The 14,565-nt window shown below is 39.3% G+C and overlaps 1 protein-coding gene across 1 annotated transcript in view; it reads right to left on the bottom strand.

The window, feature by feature from the left end:
* Positions 1-477: 477 nt before the first annotated feature.
* Positions 478-14,565, bottom strand: part of samd10b (sterile alpha motif domain containing 10b) — a 125,858-nt gene continuing 111,770 nt past the window's right edge. Inside the window, exons 5-6 of the mRNA XM_067370481.1 lie at positions 924-1,070; positions 478-776 (exon numbers count right to left, since the gene is read on the bottom strand). Of these exons, the coding sequence (XP_067226582.1) occupies positions 478-776; positions 924-1,070 (446 nt within the window). The remainder of the gene's footprint in view (positions 777-923; positions 1,071-14,565) is intronic.

The following is a 14,565-nucleotide window of genomic DNA, read 5'->3' as shown; positions in this document are numbered from 1 at the left end:
GACAGTTTCGCCGGCTGGCCGGGTCTCAGGTTGACTATGACCTCCTGTGTAGTCGGTCTGTTTAGCTTGAACACTGATAACACTGCCACGAGCTGATGCCACGTGCCTGCTGGGATTATAGGCCCACGAGGCCTTTCCTTAGCGCATGATGGCGTATGTTGTACTCCTCTTGCTTAAAGAGTAGAAGGTACTTCACCGAGTGCACTGCTCGTTGGTTTGTGTTGGACGGGCTGTCTCGTGGGCACTTGCAGCTGTTATGTCTTGGTGTTTGCTCCACCTTGATATGCAATAGGGTGTGGCCCTACAGGCCATCCTGGGCTACCGCCGTCTGCTTTCAGTTCTAGTTCTTTGGTGAACTCTGTTACAACTTATGTTGTAGGCCCTTTTTCCCGGCCTCCATGACTATGTGCCCGCCTTACAGTCTGTCTGTTAGGTTGAGCTTTGTACTTCCCCTCGGGGTTAACTGCGTAATTGTGCTTAGCTCCCTAAGCTGGTATGGTTGTAGACTTCTATGAAGTCTCCCGTTAGACCGGCCCCCAGGCTGGTTTGTGCTCCCCTGGGTAGGGGGTCTTTAGCGCACAGCCTCCTCAGCACCTTGTTAACGGCTGAGTAGATCCTTGGATGAGTGGTTATACTCTCCTCATACGAGGGTCCAGAGCGTTTTGCTGAGTTCCGCTCTCCGGTATGCCCATCTCTGTGTGTGGGTTTGAGTTGCTTACTGCCTTTTCGCAGTCGCTCTTTCCTGCTCTCCTCTCTGGAGTTTGCGCTTGGAGATTCTGTATATCAGACAAGGTTGGCTAGGCCAGATTTCGCTTCGCTGGATCTGGCTAGGCCTCCTTGGTGGCAGCGGGATGGATTTTTTCCCCCGAGTGACTGGCCGAGGTTCCTTTGGTTCCTTGGCCACATTCCCTTAAAGGGACCACCCCCTCTCGGGCTGTTGGTTCCAGATGCTCGAGCAGCCTTGGTAGGCTTTTTTCGGAAGGCCTCTTTTAGGCTCAGCTTGGCCTGTTGGCCGTAGGGAATGCTGTCACTGACAGCCTTGGAGTTCTGCCTCCGGTTTTTCTCTGGAACTGCCGGATGTGTGTCCAGACATTTGAACTGGCATTCTCCTCTAGCATGGCGGCGTGGGTATATCATTCCCCATAGCGCAGTCAGCCCAGAGTGGAGTTCCCTTTCGAAAGGGAACGTCTCAGGTTACGTATGTAACCATGGTTCCCTGAGAACAGGGAACGAGACTCTGCGCTTTCATGCCATGCTGCGGGATGCCTGCTGAAAGACAAGCTCAAAGACAAGAAGATGTCGACTGTTTCCCCAGGCGCTCCCTTTATACGTCACGGTTCGCGCCGTTTGATGTGATAGGCTGTTGCTGGCCAATAGGATTGGAGTGTGGTGATTTTTGGCATTTCGAGCACGGGTCACGGAGGACATTCCCCATAGCGCAGTCAGCGCAGAGTCTCGTTCCCTGTTCTCAGGGAACCATGGTTACATACGTAACCTGAGATGTTTTTCCCTATGCTGAACCTTGGTCCCAGTGTGTGACATTGCTACCGTCATCTGCCACTTTTGAAGTCTTTTTTTATTACCACAATGAAAGGAGAGGCTTAACCTTTAGAAAATGTCAAACCAAAACTTGTGTCATGCCTAAATACTTTGAAAGATGCTATTTTATAGCAATAAACATTAAATAAGCATTATTAAATAGACAAAATGCATAAAATGTATTTAAAAAATACTTAAGATTACACATTATATTTATATTAGGTAACACTATATTTTACTATGTCCTTGTTACATGTTACATGTAGTTACTGTAGTAATAACTATAAATTATGCATTATTAAAAATTACATGCAACTTACCCTAAAGCAAGTAGTTAATTATTATTACTTAATACTTAAATGTAAAAATAAAATGTATTTTATATATTTAAATGCTGTGCTGTAGAAAGAGTCCAAATGATGTTAATTATTGGGTGCCACAATTTTAAGGAATGTTAAATTTAACATTTTGAAATGACACAGGGTTTTGGTTTTGTCTGAACATTTTTTTTTTTTTTAAAAGAAAGAAACATGGTGAAAAATGTGCATTGAGAAGCTTGTTGTGGCAGATGTTTGGAAGGGCCTCAGGATGCTCTCCTGATAGAAACGGGCATATGGAAGAGACAAGCTGATTACGCTAGCGGATGTCTCAGGGAGTTTGTGTGGGTCGCTCTCCTCTAAATGAAGCTGAGTCTCAGAGACTTCCCATCGGGTTCACAGCGTCAGCTACATCAACATTTAATTGGTTTGTTGAAGACTTGTCATTTCGCCGAGCATTATGAAATTCATCTTGTTTAACCATAAATAATTTTACATTTCCTATTCGGTTTGATATGTACTTCAAAGTAGTAAAATGACTTTTCCCAAATCTTCATTTCCTGGTATGAAATGAAACATTAAAGCCTTTCAATTTTACAGTGCTCCTAAATGGCACACAAGCAAAGTGCATTACAAAGCAGCTAAAAAAATTCATGGAACCATCATGCATTCATTTGTAGGAACCCTTTTCAGGAAAAACGTCTATGCAAGATTAGTGTTTAAATACACATGAGGAGCCCCGACGGCAGCGACTGACATCTCAAACACCACAATGAGACAAAAAAAGGACCATGGAACTGACTTGTTTTGTTAACTGGAACAAATGATTGCATTGTTTGCTATGATGAAGCAGTGGATCACTGGTTTTTCTCTTTGTGTGAGATGTTTAAAGGCTAATACAGTTGGATGACTGGGTGGTAATTTGCAGAAGAGGTAATAAGGTTGGGTGTTTCAATAGAAACAGCAATTATAGTTTTGGGAGAATCTGCCTCGCTCTCTGCTAAATTGCTTCGGTGTGAGGAAGGGAGGCGAGGGATGAAGAGGGCAGAATTACTTGGCCGTACTTGGAACCAAAAGAACAAAGCAATTTAGAACAGTACAGAGGCAACATTTCAGAGGATAAATACCAGATAGCAATTGGACTGAAAGGTCAATCTAAGCCTCTGAATCACTCATGTGAGCGTTATGAGCTTCAACAGAGAGAGCAAGGTAAGTCCAGTCCAGAAGTCCTCTGATGAGCTTCATACTGATTGATAATAAACAACGCTAAATTATTGGACATGGGACAGAAAGCTATTACCCTTAGTGATATATATCGTACCATGGTACATTGATACTTTGGACTTTGATGAATGATAGCACTTTTGCTCAAGGCATAAAAGGAGCTGTTTTGTTAGTGGAGATCCAGGTTCAGGACATATAAGACCCTTTCACACTGCGCTTAACCCAGGGTTATCGTCATTCTAAACACCGCTTTTAACCCTGGGTAAAGGAACGTTTTACACTTATGATTTAGAAGCGGGATTAGCACCTGGATTTTGAAACCCTGCTCCGGAGCAGGGTTAGCACTGCGGTGTCTGAAATGTCCATTCAGTATAAATTCAATTAGTACAGTCGGCAATACCAGGATGCCCAATGCTACACTATGTAAACAGGTCATGTGCTATGTTTATCCAATCAATGACACCGACACTGCAAATATGTAAATAAGAACGTTAACCCGGGGTTTAGGAATGTACAATGTGAAACGTCAGCTTATGAATATCAATGATTAATTGTTAACCACAGATAAATTATGAGCAGTGTGAAACATGAAGCAAGACAACCCAGGATTCTAATTACCCAGGGTTAACTATTTCAAGTGTGAAAAGCCCTATAAAGAACCAATTACCTCAAACTGGGAATTGTTGATCCTGGAACAACATTCCCGTCCAAAAACAGTAATAAACCTAACCCTACCAATAATTTATCCCTAAAATCAGAGGGAAATGATATCACTGTAAATCAAAATAAGTTGGCAAAACTCAAAAAAATTTGAGGTTATCAGTTATATCAAATTTTTTAAGTTTAAGTAAGCAGAACTGTTAGATTTCAGTTTTTTACTCATACATTTTAATTGCTCTTAACTTGAACATTTTGAGTAAGTTAATTCATACATTTAACATAAAATTATCATGTAATCTTAATTTAAGTATTCTTAGTAGTGGAAATTTGGGGAGGGGTGACATATAGGGTCGTTTTTTTATTTTTTTATTTAGCAAGTCTGAATGGCCAAAAATAACATGAAATGCGTTTTTAACAAATCCATTTGAGCTACTTTCATAAATGGTTTGAAATCCTATTCAAATCGCATTTGACTGCTCTGATCTGATTTTGCATGGTTTATGCAACTTTCTCACGGCACATAAAACATAAACGTCAGACGTTGTTATAGGAAACATGCTGAAAGATTCTGCAGAAACAAGGTTGTGTTGTTGCAAAGTGCTGGACAAGCAGAAAATGACAATATAATGCAGACATGTTTTGAGACCGGCGGAGATGACGACACTGAATAAAGCCTCTCATACCAGCCTTCTATATTTCTGCTGCTGCCTCATCATAACACAGCAGTCCAGCATCGGCGGCTACTAGAGGTCTGCACGGGCTTTAAACTGAGGCCCGAACCCGGCCCGTACCCGAGATCGTTTGACCCGACCTGAACGGTACTGTTATAGTTTAACCCGACCTGAACCCGAAATCCGTCGCATCATAAGTCAAGACAGCTTTGTAAGACCTACACTGCACATAACCGCTGAGCTATTTATTGGTCGTAGAATGACAAGATCATATCGTACAAATTTAAATCGACAGAAACATCAGGCTAAGTAGTAGAAACGACGCACAGAGGCCATTTGAAATGGTATCGCGCCTCATTTCATTCATATAGTTTGCAGTCAGTCATGTAGCCCAGTAGTTCCCAAAGTGGGGTACGTGAGGTGACAAAAGGGGGTACGCGAACAAAACGCTGAGTAGTTCATTTAATTCTACCTTAAAATAATATTAAAAATCGAGCATGTATTTCTAACTGCCAAAATGTCATAAATCCAGCACATTTAATCAAATTACCTCATCATTTGCAGTCAAAAATGACTGTATCCACACAAGCAGCATGATATGATAGATTGTGTGCAGAATCTGCTGCCTTAAATCGTGCTAAATTACTGTTGTTCTCGACAATGCACCTTTGTAAAAGTGGGGATTTACACTTACTCGCATGAAGAACAAATATAGACACAGATAATGGATTAATTTCGATTTAAGACTTTCTCCGATACAAAAACATACCTTGTGTGAGTTCTTGTATTTAATGATGATAACGAGCAAGAACGCACTTGTTCCCAAATATCCACATGACTGCAAACGTATCATTATTATACAACAGATCAAAAAACATTTTACATTTTAAACACAGTACTGTCAGTATTTACTCTATTTTGCAATGAAATAATAGTTCTGACGAAAACCACAGCAGAACTACAACACACGTCTGTGTTTCGCAAACAATTCTGCGGCTTTGAATGAATCGTGAGAGTCAATGATTCAATGATTCATTCACAGCCACTTGCTTCGTTAATGAATGAATGAATGACTCGATGACTCACTCATAAAAACAGTGACTTGCTGCCACCTACTGGCGGTTTTAGTTTAATATTTTAAAGTTTTTCTTAGTTTTACCATCATTGCATATTTCTCTGTTGAACCTGTTTTATTTAAAACAGTATTTATTTTATAAAGTTATTCAGAAAGGTAAAAAAAAATGCACTGGAAAATCAATTTAGGGGGCAAATATTGTCCCTTAATGGTAAAGGTGTGACTGCAGTCGAAAGTGGAAGAGAGGAGGTACGCAGAAGGATGGTAATCCCTTCAGGGGGTACTCCACGCTAAAAAGTTTGGGAACCACAGATGTAGCTAGGGATGTCCAGATCCGATCACATGATCGGAAATCGGACCCGATCATGTGGTTTCAGACTCGATCGGAATCGGACATTACCTCCCGATCAGGACTCGGATATATATGTATTAGGGGTGCAACGGTTCTCCACTTACGGACCGCACTTGCATTGCGGTCCATCTCGAATGACGACGCATCTATTGGTTAATATGGTTTGTTTAAAATAGCAACGTGGAAAACAGACAGAGTTCAGATAATGTATGTTTCAGTCGATGGATGCACAAAACGTTACAACAACGATAATCAGAAAGCGTGGACAAAACAGTCACTCTTTGTAAACTGTTAACTGCGAGTGCCGTCTGCTCTAATGTCCAGTCATTTACGCCGTCATCACCCGGGTGTTGACACACGTTGCACACGTTGCTGTCTGTTTTTAAACTAACTCGTTTAAGCCTTGCTGATTTAAACCTTAAAGAACAAGACGCGAAAGAGAACTCGCACGCGCTGTGAGACGATTTGTGTGCGCTCATCCGAAGCGCGCACACGCTTATTCCAGTCAGCGCGCAAATACTGAGTTCTCTTTAGAGCTTAGATTCTCTGCCCGAGCCCGAGCCGGGACTCGGCCCGACCCGACCCGCGGGCCGGGTCGGGCCGATATTTCCCGCCACCGTCCTCGGGCCGGGCCGGGTCGGGTCGGGCCCTTGTCACGTGTCATGCGCAGCGTCTCGTCCACTCGCAGTCTCGCACGCGTGACGCATCACACCTGTTGTGCGTGTTGTACTATTCAGTAGCTTAAAGCCTCGTTTAAAGCCTCGTTTACACTACACGCGTGCGGCGCGTTACGGCTGCGACGCGGCTACCGGAGCTGATACGCGGCCACTCTAGTCAATGCTCGTGTTTACACCAGCCGCGCCGCGGTGCGTTTGAGAAGCGTCCCAGAAGCGGCTCACCGCGCCGCTTCGCTAAAGATATTTTTGACGGACGCCGCGTCCAAGACGCGCAGCTGAAATACAAAATAAAGTCAAAATAATCACCCTGAGTAAACTCCCGCTCATATTTCACATTAATACGATGCCAGAAACTGACGACAAGAGATTCGAACTTGAAATTTCTTGTTTTTTGTTGTGTTTTAACTTCATCTGTATGGCTACAGCAAAATAAAGTATGGCATAGCAATAAACACAATCAAACCGGACAAAATATAACCATTTAGCCATTAAAAACATGAAAAAATCAACGAAAACAATGTTTGCCAGGCAAATCTATAGTGGTCTCGCGAATCCAGCCGCTTCGCTTCTGAAATGCTTCTGGTGTGAGTTGACACCCCTCAGAAGACGGAACAAAACCTTGTCGGAGCCGAAACGAGGCTTAAGTACAACATGGAGCTTGAAGAACCAAAGAAAAAAAATAAAACCGGAGAATTAACTTTGAGCAAGTCTGGAGGAAAATCGGAGGTATGGAAACATTTTAAACTAGTTTTAATAAACAAACAACGCAGTTTACATGCTTCTTCCTTGTCGTATTATTCATTAAGATAATAATTAATAAATGCACGCACAATTATGAACTTGATAAATGTTACAGATATGTTTTACTATGCACAAACAAATGCTTTTCAACTTACATATGCAAAATTCAGAATTAAATGAATGTGCTGCAATTTGTACAAAAAGAGAGTCTAGCTATAGCCTACGTGTTTTAGCCATTAAATAAGCACATTTAGTTTCAAGTTTGTTAAGTTTTGTTTTGAAGAAAGATTTTCTTTAAAGTGAATTTCGTTTAGTATTAATTGTATCTTAATTTTAATACATTTTTCATCATCCAATTACCTGGATTTAATACATAAAAAGCAATATAGCAGACAATATAATATTGATATGGAGGCGCCGGCGCGCCACGGACACACTTACACCATTTGAAACTCGTAACACACGCTGTCACCGAATTTACAAATGCACATCTTGCTTGTTGCTCACACACATATTATGTTAAAATAACAATAGGTTGAAGTAACATTATTAATAATAATTAATCTTTAAGAATATTTGATTGAATGCTGAATGTTGAGCTTGTTCAATTTAATAAAATTAAAACTTTATTATAATTAAAATAATTTAATATTTAATATTGAGTGGCCAATTTTTGCTCATTTATTAATAGTATTTATATAATTTATATAACTGCGCAGCTCCCCCCTGTAGCCTATGATCTAGCACAGCAGCACCTGCGTTAAAAAAAAATAAAATAATCTGGCGCCGCCCCTGGTTATAACGGCCCACATATTAAAAATGGTCGGGTTTAAATCGGGCTCGGGCTCATAATTACAGTGGACGTGTCGGGCCGGGCCGGGCTCGGACACAACGTGCTCGGGTAGGGTCGGGCTTGATTTGTTGGGCCCGATCTAAGCTCTAGTTCTCTTTCACGCCTTGCGCTTCGGCGGCCACATTCATACAAAAATTATGTCAACATGCCCGTCCTAGCGAGTATCCTAGCAAACATAGTTGGTTATGTCTTAAGTGAACGTATATTAGTCGAGAAAGACAGCGCATGTGGAACAGTAGGCTATATGTACTGGATCGTGCATGTCTTAAAGGGAAAACAACTATTCCTGCTGCCTGTATTTAATGTTAAATCAAACAACAAATAACAAAGAAATTACTCACTGCTCTTGACTGAATAGTTTTTGTAACTTCAATAATGATTAATCTTTATTTATTTTATACAGTAAAGATAATATGCAGTGATATTTTATATTTGATTACTATTTGAAAACCGAATACCTGAAAAACCTGAAAAGCACTGTTCCTGGATCTTTTTCGCTTCTTCTTTATTCTTTTTTATGTAGGCTATTAAGTATCGGATCGGGACTCGGTATCGGCAGATACTCAAAATCAAATGACTCGGACTCGGACTCGAGGGCAAAAAAACGTGATCGGGACATCCCTAGATGTAGCCTATTACATCGTAGGAAGTTTTAAACATTTAAATACACATATTAACTCCCTGAGGTCTGAAAACGCGTTGGCGCGTTTTGTAGGATTTTTTTCACATTGCAGCAAAACAGACTTAAATTACTCCGTCATTTCTTGTCATAGAGACATAAGTAATATATCAGTTGAAACTCAGAGTAAAAACACAATGTTGTGCTTTTTGTAAAATAAAGAAAACTAACATGCGTGATCTCTCGTCTCCCTCTAAACGAACTCCAATCTGATAGTTCTCAGAAAATGAACTGTAACTTATGAATACTAATGACAAAAAAATTACACTTATGTCTAAAGAAACGTTGAAATGTCAGGTTTTAAATCGTGCAAGTCAAACCGAAAACAAACATTCTGTGTTTATGTAAATAATAAAAAGAGAGCCATGTCAGATGTCTGTGATTCAGCTTATTACCCGCTGATGCGGCCACGCCCACGGAGCCAGCGCTATTCAGACGCAAATTCAGAGGCAATACATGCATTCATCGTCTCAATCGTGTATTTATTGTCTAGAAAAGTGTTTATTTGGATGTTAAAGCCATGGTTAGCGATCTCTAGAAGACATGCCGTTAGTTCCTAGTTCTTTTTCTTCTTTATATGAATTTGTGGCCTAAAGGTGTACAGAGCACCCTCCGGCTGCAAGTATGATTTGAAAACACCATTCCTGAAATGTCCTCTTCTTCATTAGAATAATTTGTGGAGTAAATGTGCACAGAGAGCGCCCTCCGGCTGCAAGTATGAATTAAAAACACAGTATCCAGCACTCATAGTGATGACAATAAATGTTACTTCTCAGTATAGAAAATTGACATAAATATATAAGAATCCATCAATATTTCTCCAAATGTGCATGCTTTTAAGCTAAAAGCCTATATGAAATGCCATAGAGGTAACAAAATTGTTCAGACACTTTGCATCCCAGAAATACATTATATTTTAAAGAATATAATAGAATACCATTATTTTAAATTGTAATAATATTTCACAGTATTACTGTTTATGATGCGCTCAGACATGATTACAGAGGGGTTTTTTCACAGCCTACCTGACTGAAAGGCCTCATTAATATGCAAGTCATTTCAGGTCATTATTATGTGATTCTTTTGTCTTCTCAGGTGTAAATGGCCCATTATTTATGCAGATTCACGCCTCCTCGCATACTGTTTCTTGACAAAAAGTGTCTTACAAAATTTAAATATGAAATATGAAAGAATAGTCAGCATAATTTTGACATAATTCTTAAGCAAAAACTCTAGTCTACAACCCCCAATACCCTAAAGTCTTGTGAACACAGATTTAATATACTTTTTTTGGCCTTATTTCAGTGACTTAGGTTTTTTGTTTTTTCAATAACCACGCATAAACGTTATTCCTTCAAAAACACAAACATGTACATACATGTTCCTCACAGATTATTGTAGCCTAGTTTGTGCTGAATACAGTGTAATGACACTTTTTCCATTAATATGTTTATGAACAACTGAAAAAAGCACAAATGTCAGAGCATGTCAAAACTTCTCCAGGCCCCACATCAGCCTCAGACTCCAGAGGGTTAAATAATATAATACAAAATGTGTATGATGTTTTAGGTGATAGTAGCCTGCTCTTGACAAAGCTGATTTCTGAGAGATGCAAGAGAAAAGCAGCTATTTGATTTAAGAATGCGCTTGGCTTATTTCATTCATAGAGTTTACACTTAATCGTCTGCTATATCATACAATGTTTAAAACATTTAAATATACATATCAAATGATGTACTGTAGTACTTTACAGTAGACCTACTCTTGACAAAGCTCTGATTTCTGAGACAGAGACGGCAGCGCGGTCATTTGATTTGTGGCTGCTGCTCACACACACATTATTGCGTAGTAATTTTAGTGGCTTATGTATAAAAAGCTACACATTATTATACATACACATACTACACATTGTCATGTTGTAAATAAGACAACATCTGTATTACCCTACATGCTGCGGTTGTTATTGTTTTTGGCGTATGCCTACCAATGCAACGTCATTGCCATAGAAATGCAGATATTCCGGAAAACGAAACAGGGGCATGGACACACAAATCGGATGCGATACACAGTGCAGACATCAATCATTTTAGATCAGATTCCAATAGGGCTGTAACGATATGCGATATGAAATCGAAATCGCGATACGCAGGTCCACGAACCTGTATCGCGATGTGAGAAGGCAGAATCGCGACACACCCCTTCCAACTCCCAGAGTTATCCTTCCTGTCCAGATCCAAACCACATTTTTAAATTACTATAAGTATTAGGGGTGTAACGATTTATCGTAGATGGTGTGTCTCAATCAGCTCTCTAGTTCAGTAAGTGTTTCAGGCACACATAGAATCTTGCAAGCAGGTTTAAACGTTTCTCATGTCAGTCTCTTGCATGGTCGCGTGAGAAAAGTCGTGGCTTTCTTTCACCGCAGTGCACAGCAACAGCTGTGCTCACAGAAAAGCTTTAAGAAGTTCTGTGGGGCCGTTCACATATTGCGTCTTTTCCGTGTGCAAGTCAGTTATTATTTTCAAATGTAGCCGCGCGGCAGGCGCGCTCATAATGGGATCTACGCGCATGCAATTCTCAACTTCTCAGAATGCCGCAAGCGCACCGCAGGTCGTGTAACAAGAATCAACCGATCAGCAATGGCCTTTCCGTAACAAAACATCAAAAGCTCAGCCGAACAGCTGATCATAGCTGTACAGGGTGGTTTTTATATCTTATCTCCATCAATATATCTCGTAGTAAAACTAATGCAAGGGCTAGAAATCATTTATCCTTTGCAGAAACATCCTGATCCTCTTGGAGAGCTGAGTTCATGGTTGCATAGCAACGACCGACGCCACGGGAGCGCAAGCGCTTTGGAAAGAAGGAGAAGCTGTGCGGCTGCGCCTTCCACGCGTTTTTAGACGCGATATGTGAACGGCCCCTATTCATAATTCTAAGTTCATGTTAAATTTAACATTTTTTTTTCAGTGACAGACAGCTCTATTCAACTGTTAATTTGAATACTGAAGGTTTTTATTAAAATTTTATATTTATCTATTTTATTGAAATGTGATCTTGTGTGTACAACAAGGAAAATTATTGAAATTTGTTAATGTTTTTTTTAATAAATCTTGTTTGAATTTCAGTTTCATTTTGTTCAAAATATCGTGATACGTATCGTATCGTGAACTCCGTATCGAGATACGTACCGTATCGTGACCTGAGCGTATCGTTACACCCCTAGATTCCAAGATTCCGGATTTGGAATGACAGTCTGAACAAAGCCGAAACCTTCTTCGTCACCATGCTCAACACCAAAAACACTTGCCTCTTCGGTTCTTTTACATGAACATTATCCAAAACGTAGATCAAGACCCTTCTATGGTCAGAGTGGTTGTCTAGTTTTTAGCCAAATCAATATTTCATATTTTCATTCATGCCCACTGAATCAAATATGACAGGCTGCTATAGACGGCCTCTCTTTAGACATCCACTGAAACCCTGCTGGCTGAGAGACACGTCTAAGAATAAACTCACACAAGCTGTGTCCTCCAGCCATGCCAGCCCAACAGTCCCCAGGAGCCAGATTTAACTCACTCTGACAGGTGATGTCAACTATCAGAAACAAACTAATCAGCTTTGGCGGGACTTCTATTTGACCGTCCTCCTCTCACGAACACCCTTCACCTGTTTGAACCTCACACAAGTCCTCTGTTTGAATCTCAGGTGAGGATTTTTCCATTGGGTGGCTCAATTAGATTCCTTTATCATAGCACGGAGGCCAGGACTTGGTGAACTGTTAAATTAAATTTGCCCCGAAGCTGTTGGTAGAATTCCCTGACACAGCATTTAAGTGGTCTCTAATTCCCTCTCCTTGTTAATGTGGGGTACACTGGGATTTGACACTTGCTGAGGCGGGAGTTCTGAGGACGTGTCTTGCTCCGAGGAGACCCTGATACTTTGTGTCTTCAAATCCGGGTTGTCCTTTGAAACTTTAAAAGTTGTACTTAAGTGAGCTTCAAAAGAAGAGAAATTTAGAGCTTTTGTATCCCAAAAAGACTCCCAATTAAATGTGGACATATGTTATATTGGAAACATTTTTCACTCCGGTTTCATTTGTTAACATTAGTTAACTACATTGAACTAATAAGGAAAAATTATTTTAAAGCATTTCTTAATGTTAATTTCATCATTTACTAATACATTATCAAAATCAAAAGTTGCATCTGTTCATATTATTTGAAGAGCTCTTTTCCAAAACGCTATAAATCCATTTGAATGGTTTTCATGAAAATGACATTTTTTACCTAGACCTATACATTTTGTTAAAATTCAGTTTATCCTGTTAAAATGGTCTATTGGCTCAGTCTGAACATGTTAAATAATGATTGTTAAATGAAACAACAATTTTTTTTTGTTTCAAAACGCTACAAATCCATCCTTTTTTTTTTTTTTTTTTTTTAGCTTTTTTATATAAAAAACATCTAGAATCTCAGTATTGAAAGGGTATGTGTTTTAATCACCTGATATGATGTCACACACTTACACACACGAGGCAAGCCGAGCCTCTTATAAAGAAGTCGTGAGTTGAGCGCCTCTTCTTAGCCATTTTATATAAAATCATCTAGAATCTCAGTATTGATCGGGTAACTATATGTTTTAAACGGTTTACTGAACAGGTTGATCGCCTGATACGATGTCACACACTTGCACACACACATACGAGGCGAGGCGAGCCGAGACACCCTTATATTCAAACGAACCTATCTCGGGAACCGAACCGAGTTGGCGCTCCGGACTTCGGCCCCCAGGTGTAGGACTCACTGGCTCATCCAGACCATCAAACGTGTTAATAGAGTTTAAAGCACTCATTTTGAAGACTGAGCAAAAACAAACTCCCTCGCTTCAAAGAACGCCATGTTAGTTTGCATCGAACGCTCGCCGAATTCTGATTGGTCGAGAGGACACATTGCATTTAGGCTAAAAACAGGTTCGGTGCTTATAGCGGTTTGGAAAGAAACTGCATTTTGCAGTACATTTTAAACAAGGAAATATAGTGATTTGGCATGAAGCTCTTCATTTAATGGACCAGAGCTAACATCAGTTAAAATAAACAGTTGTATTTTTAATAACTAATGTTTACACAGTTTAATAAATACTGTAACAAATGTAGTGCTCATTGTTATTTAATGTTAGTTAATACATAATGTTAACTAATGGGATATTATACAACAGTGATTTCTGGTCTTCGAAATTTGATTGGCTGTTATATTATATTATATTATATTATATTATATTATATTATATTATATTATATTATATTATATTATATTATATTATATTATAATCAAGCGATTAAATTTTTTTAACTAATTAATTGCACGATGTGGTGATTAATTGCATATCAAATAAAAAAGAAATTTCCCCCAAAAGATCATTTAAAGTCATTATTTTGTTAAATAAGAAAATAAGCATCAAATAGACTATAAAAAGTAGCTTTTGGGGTAAAAAAAAAATGTAAAAAATTTTTGATTTGATTCAACATAGAATTTATTACACAAACTTTTAGGCTTCAATGGCCATGATGGTGAGTAAATTTTAATTTTTTTGGTGAACTTTAGCTTTAATAGGTTTTTAATATGGAAATAGTATTTATTTATTTTTTTTAAAATTAAATTATACTCTAAATAAGAAACAAAAACTGCCAGTAGGTGGCGGTAAATGTCTAAATAAGTAAGTCATTTAGGGCCCTATTTTAATGATATAAACGCAAAGTGTAAAGCGCACGGCGCAGG

The sequence above is a fragment of the Chanodichthys erythropterus genome, chromosome 20, assembly GCF_024489055.1.
Source record: "Chanodichthys erythropterus isolate Z2021 chromosome 20, ASM2448905v1, whole genome shotgun sequence".
Classification (NCBI taxonomy): Eukaryota; Metazoa; Chordata; class Actinopteri; order Cypriniformes; family Xenocyprididae; genus Chanodichthys; species Chanodichthys erythropterus.
The sequence above is the reverse complement of the archived record's forward strand: the minus strand, read 5'-3'. Positions and strand labels throughout refer to the sequence as shown.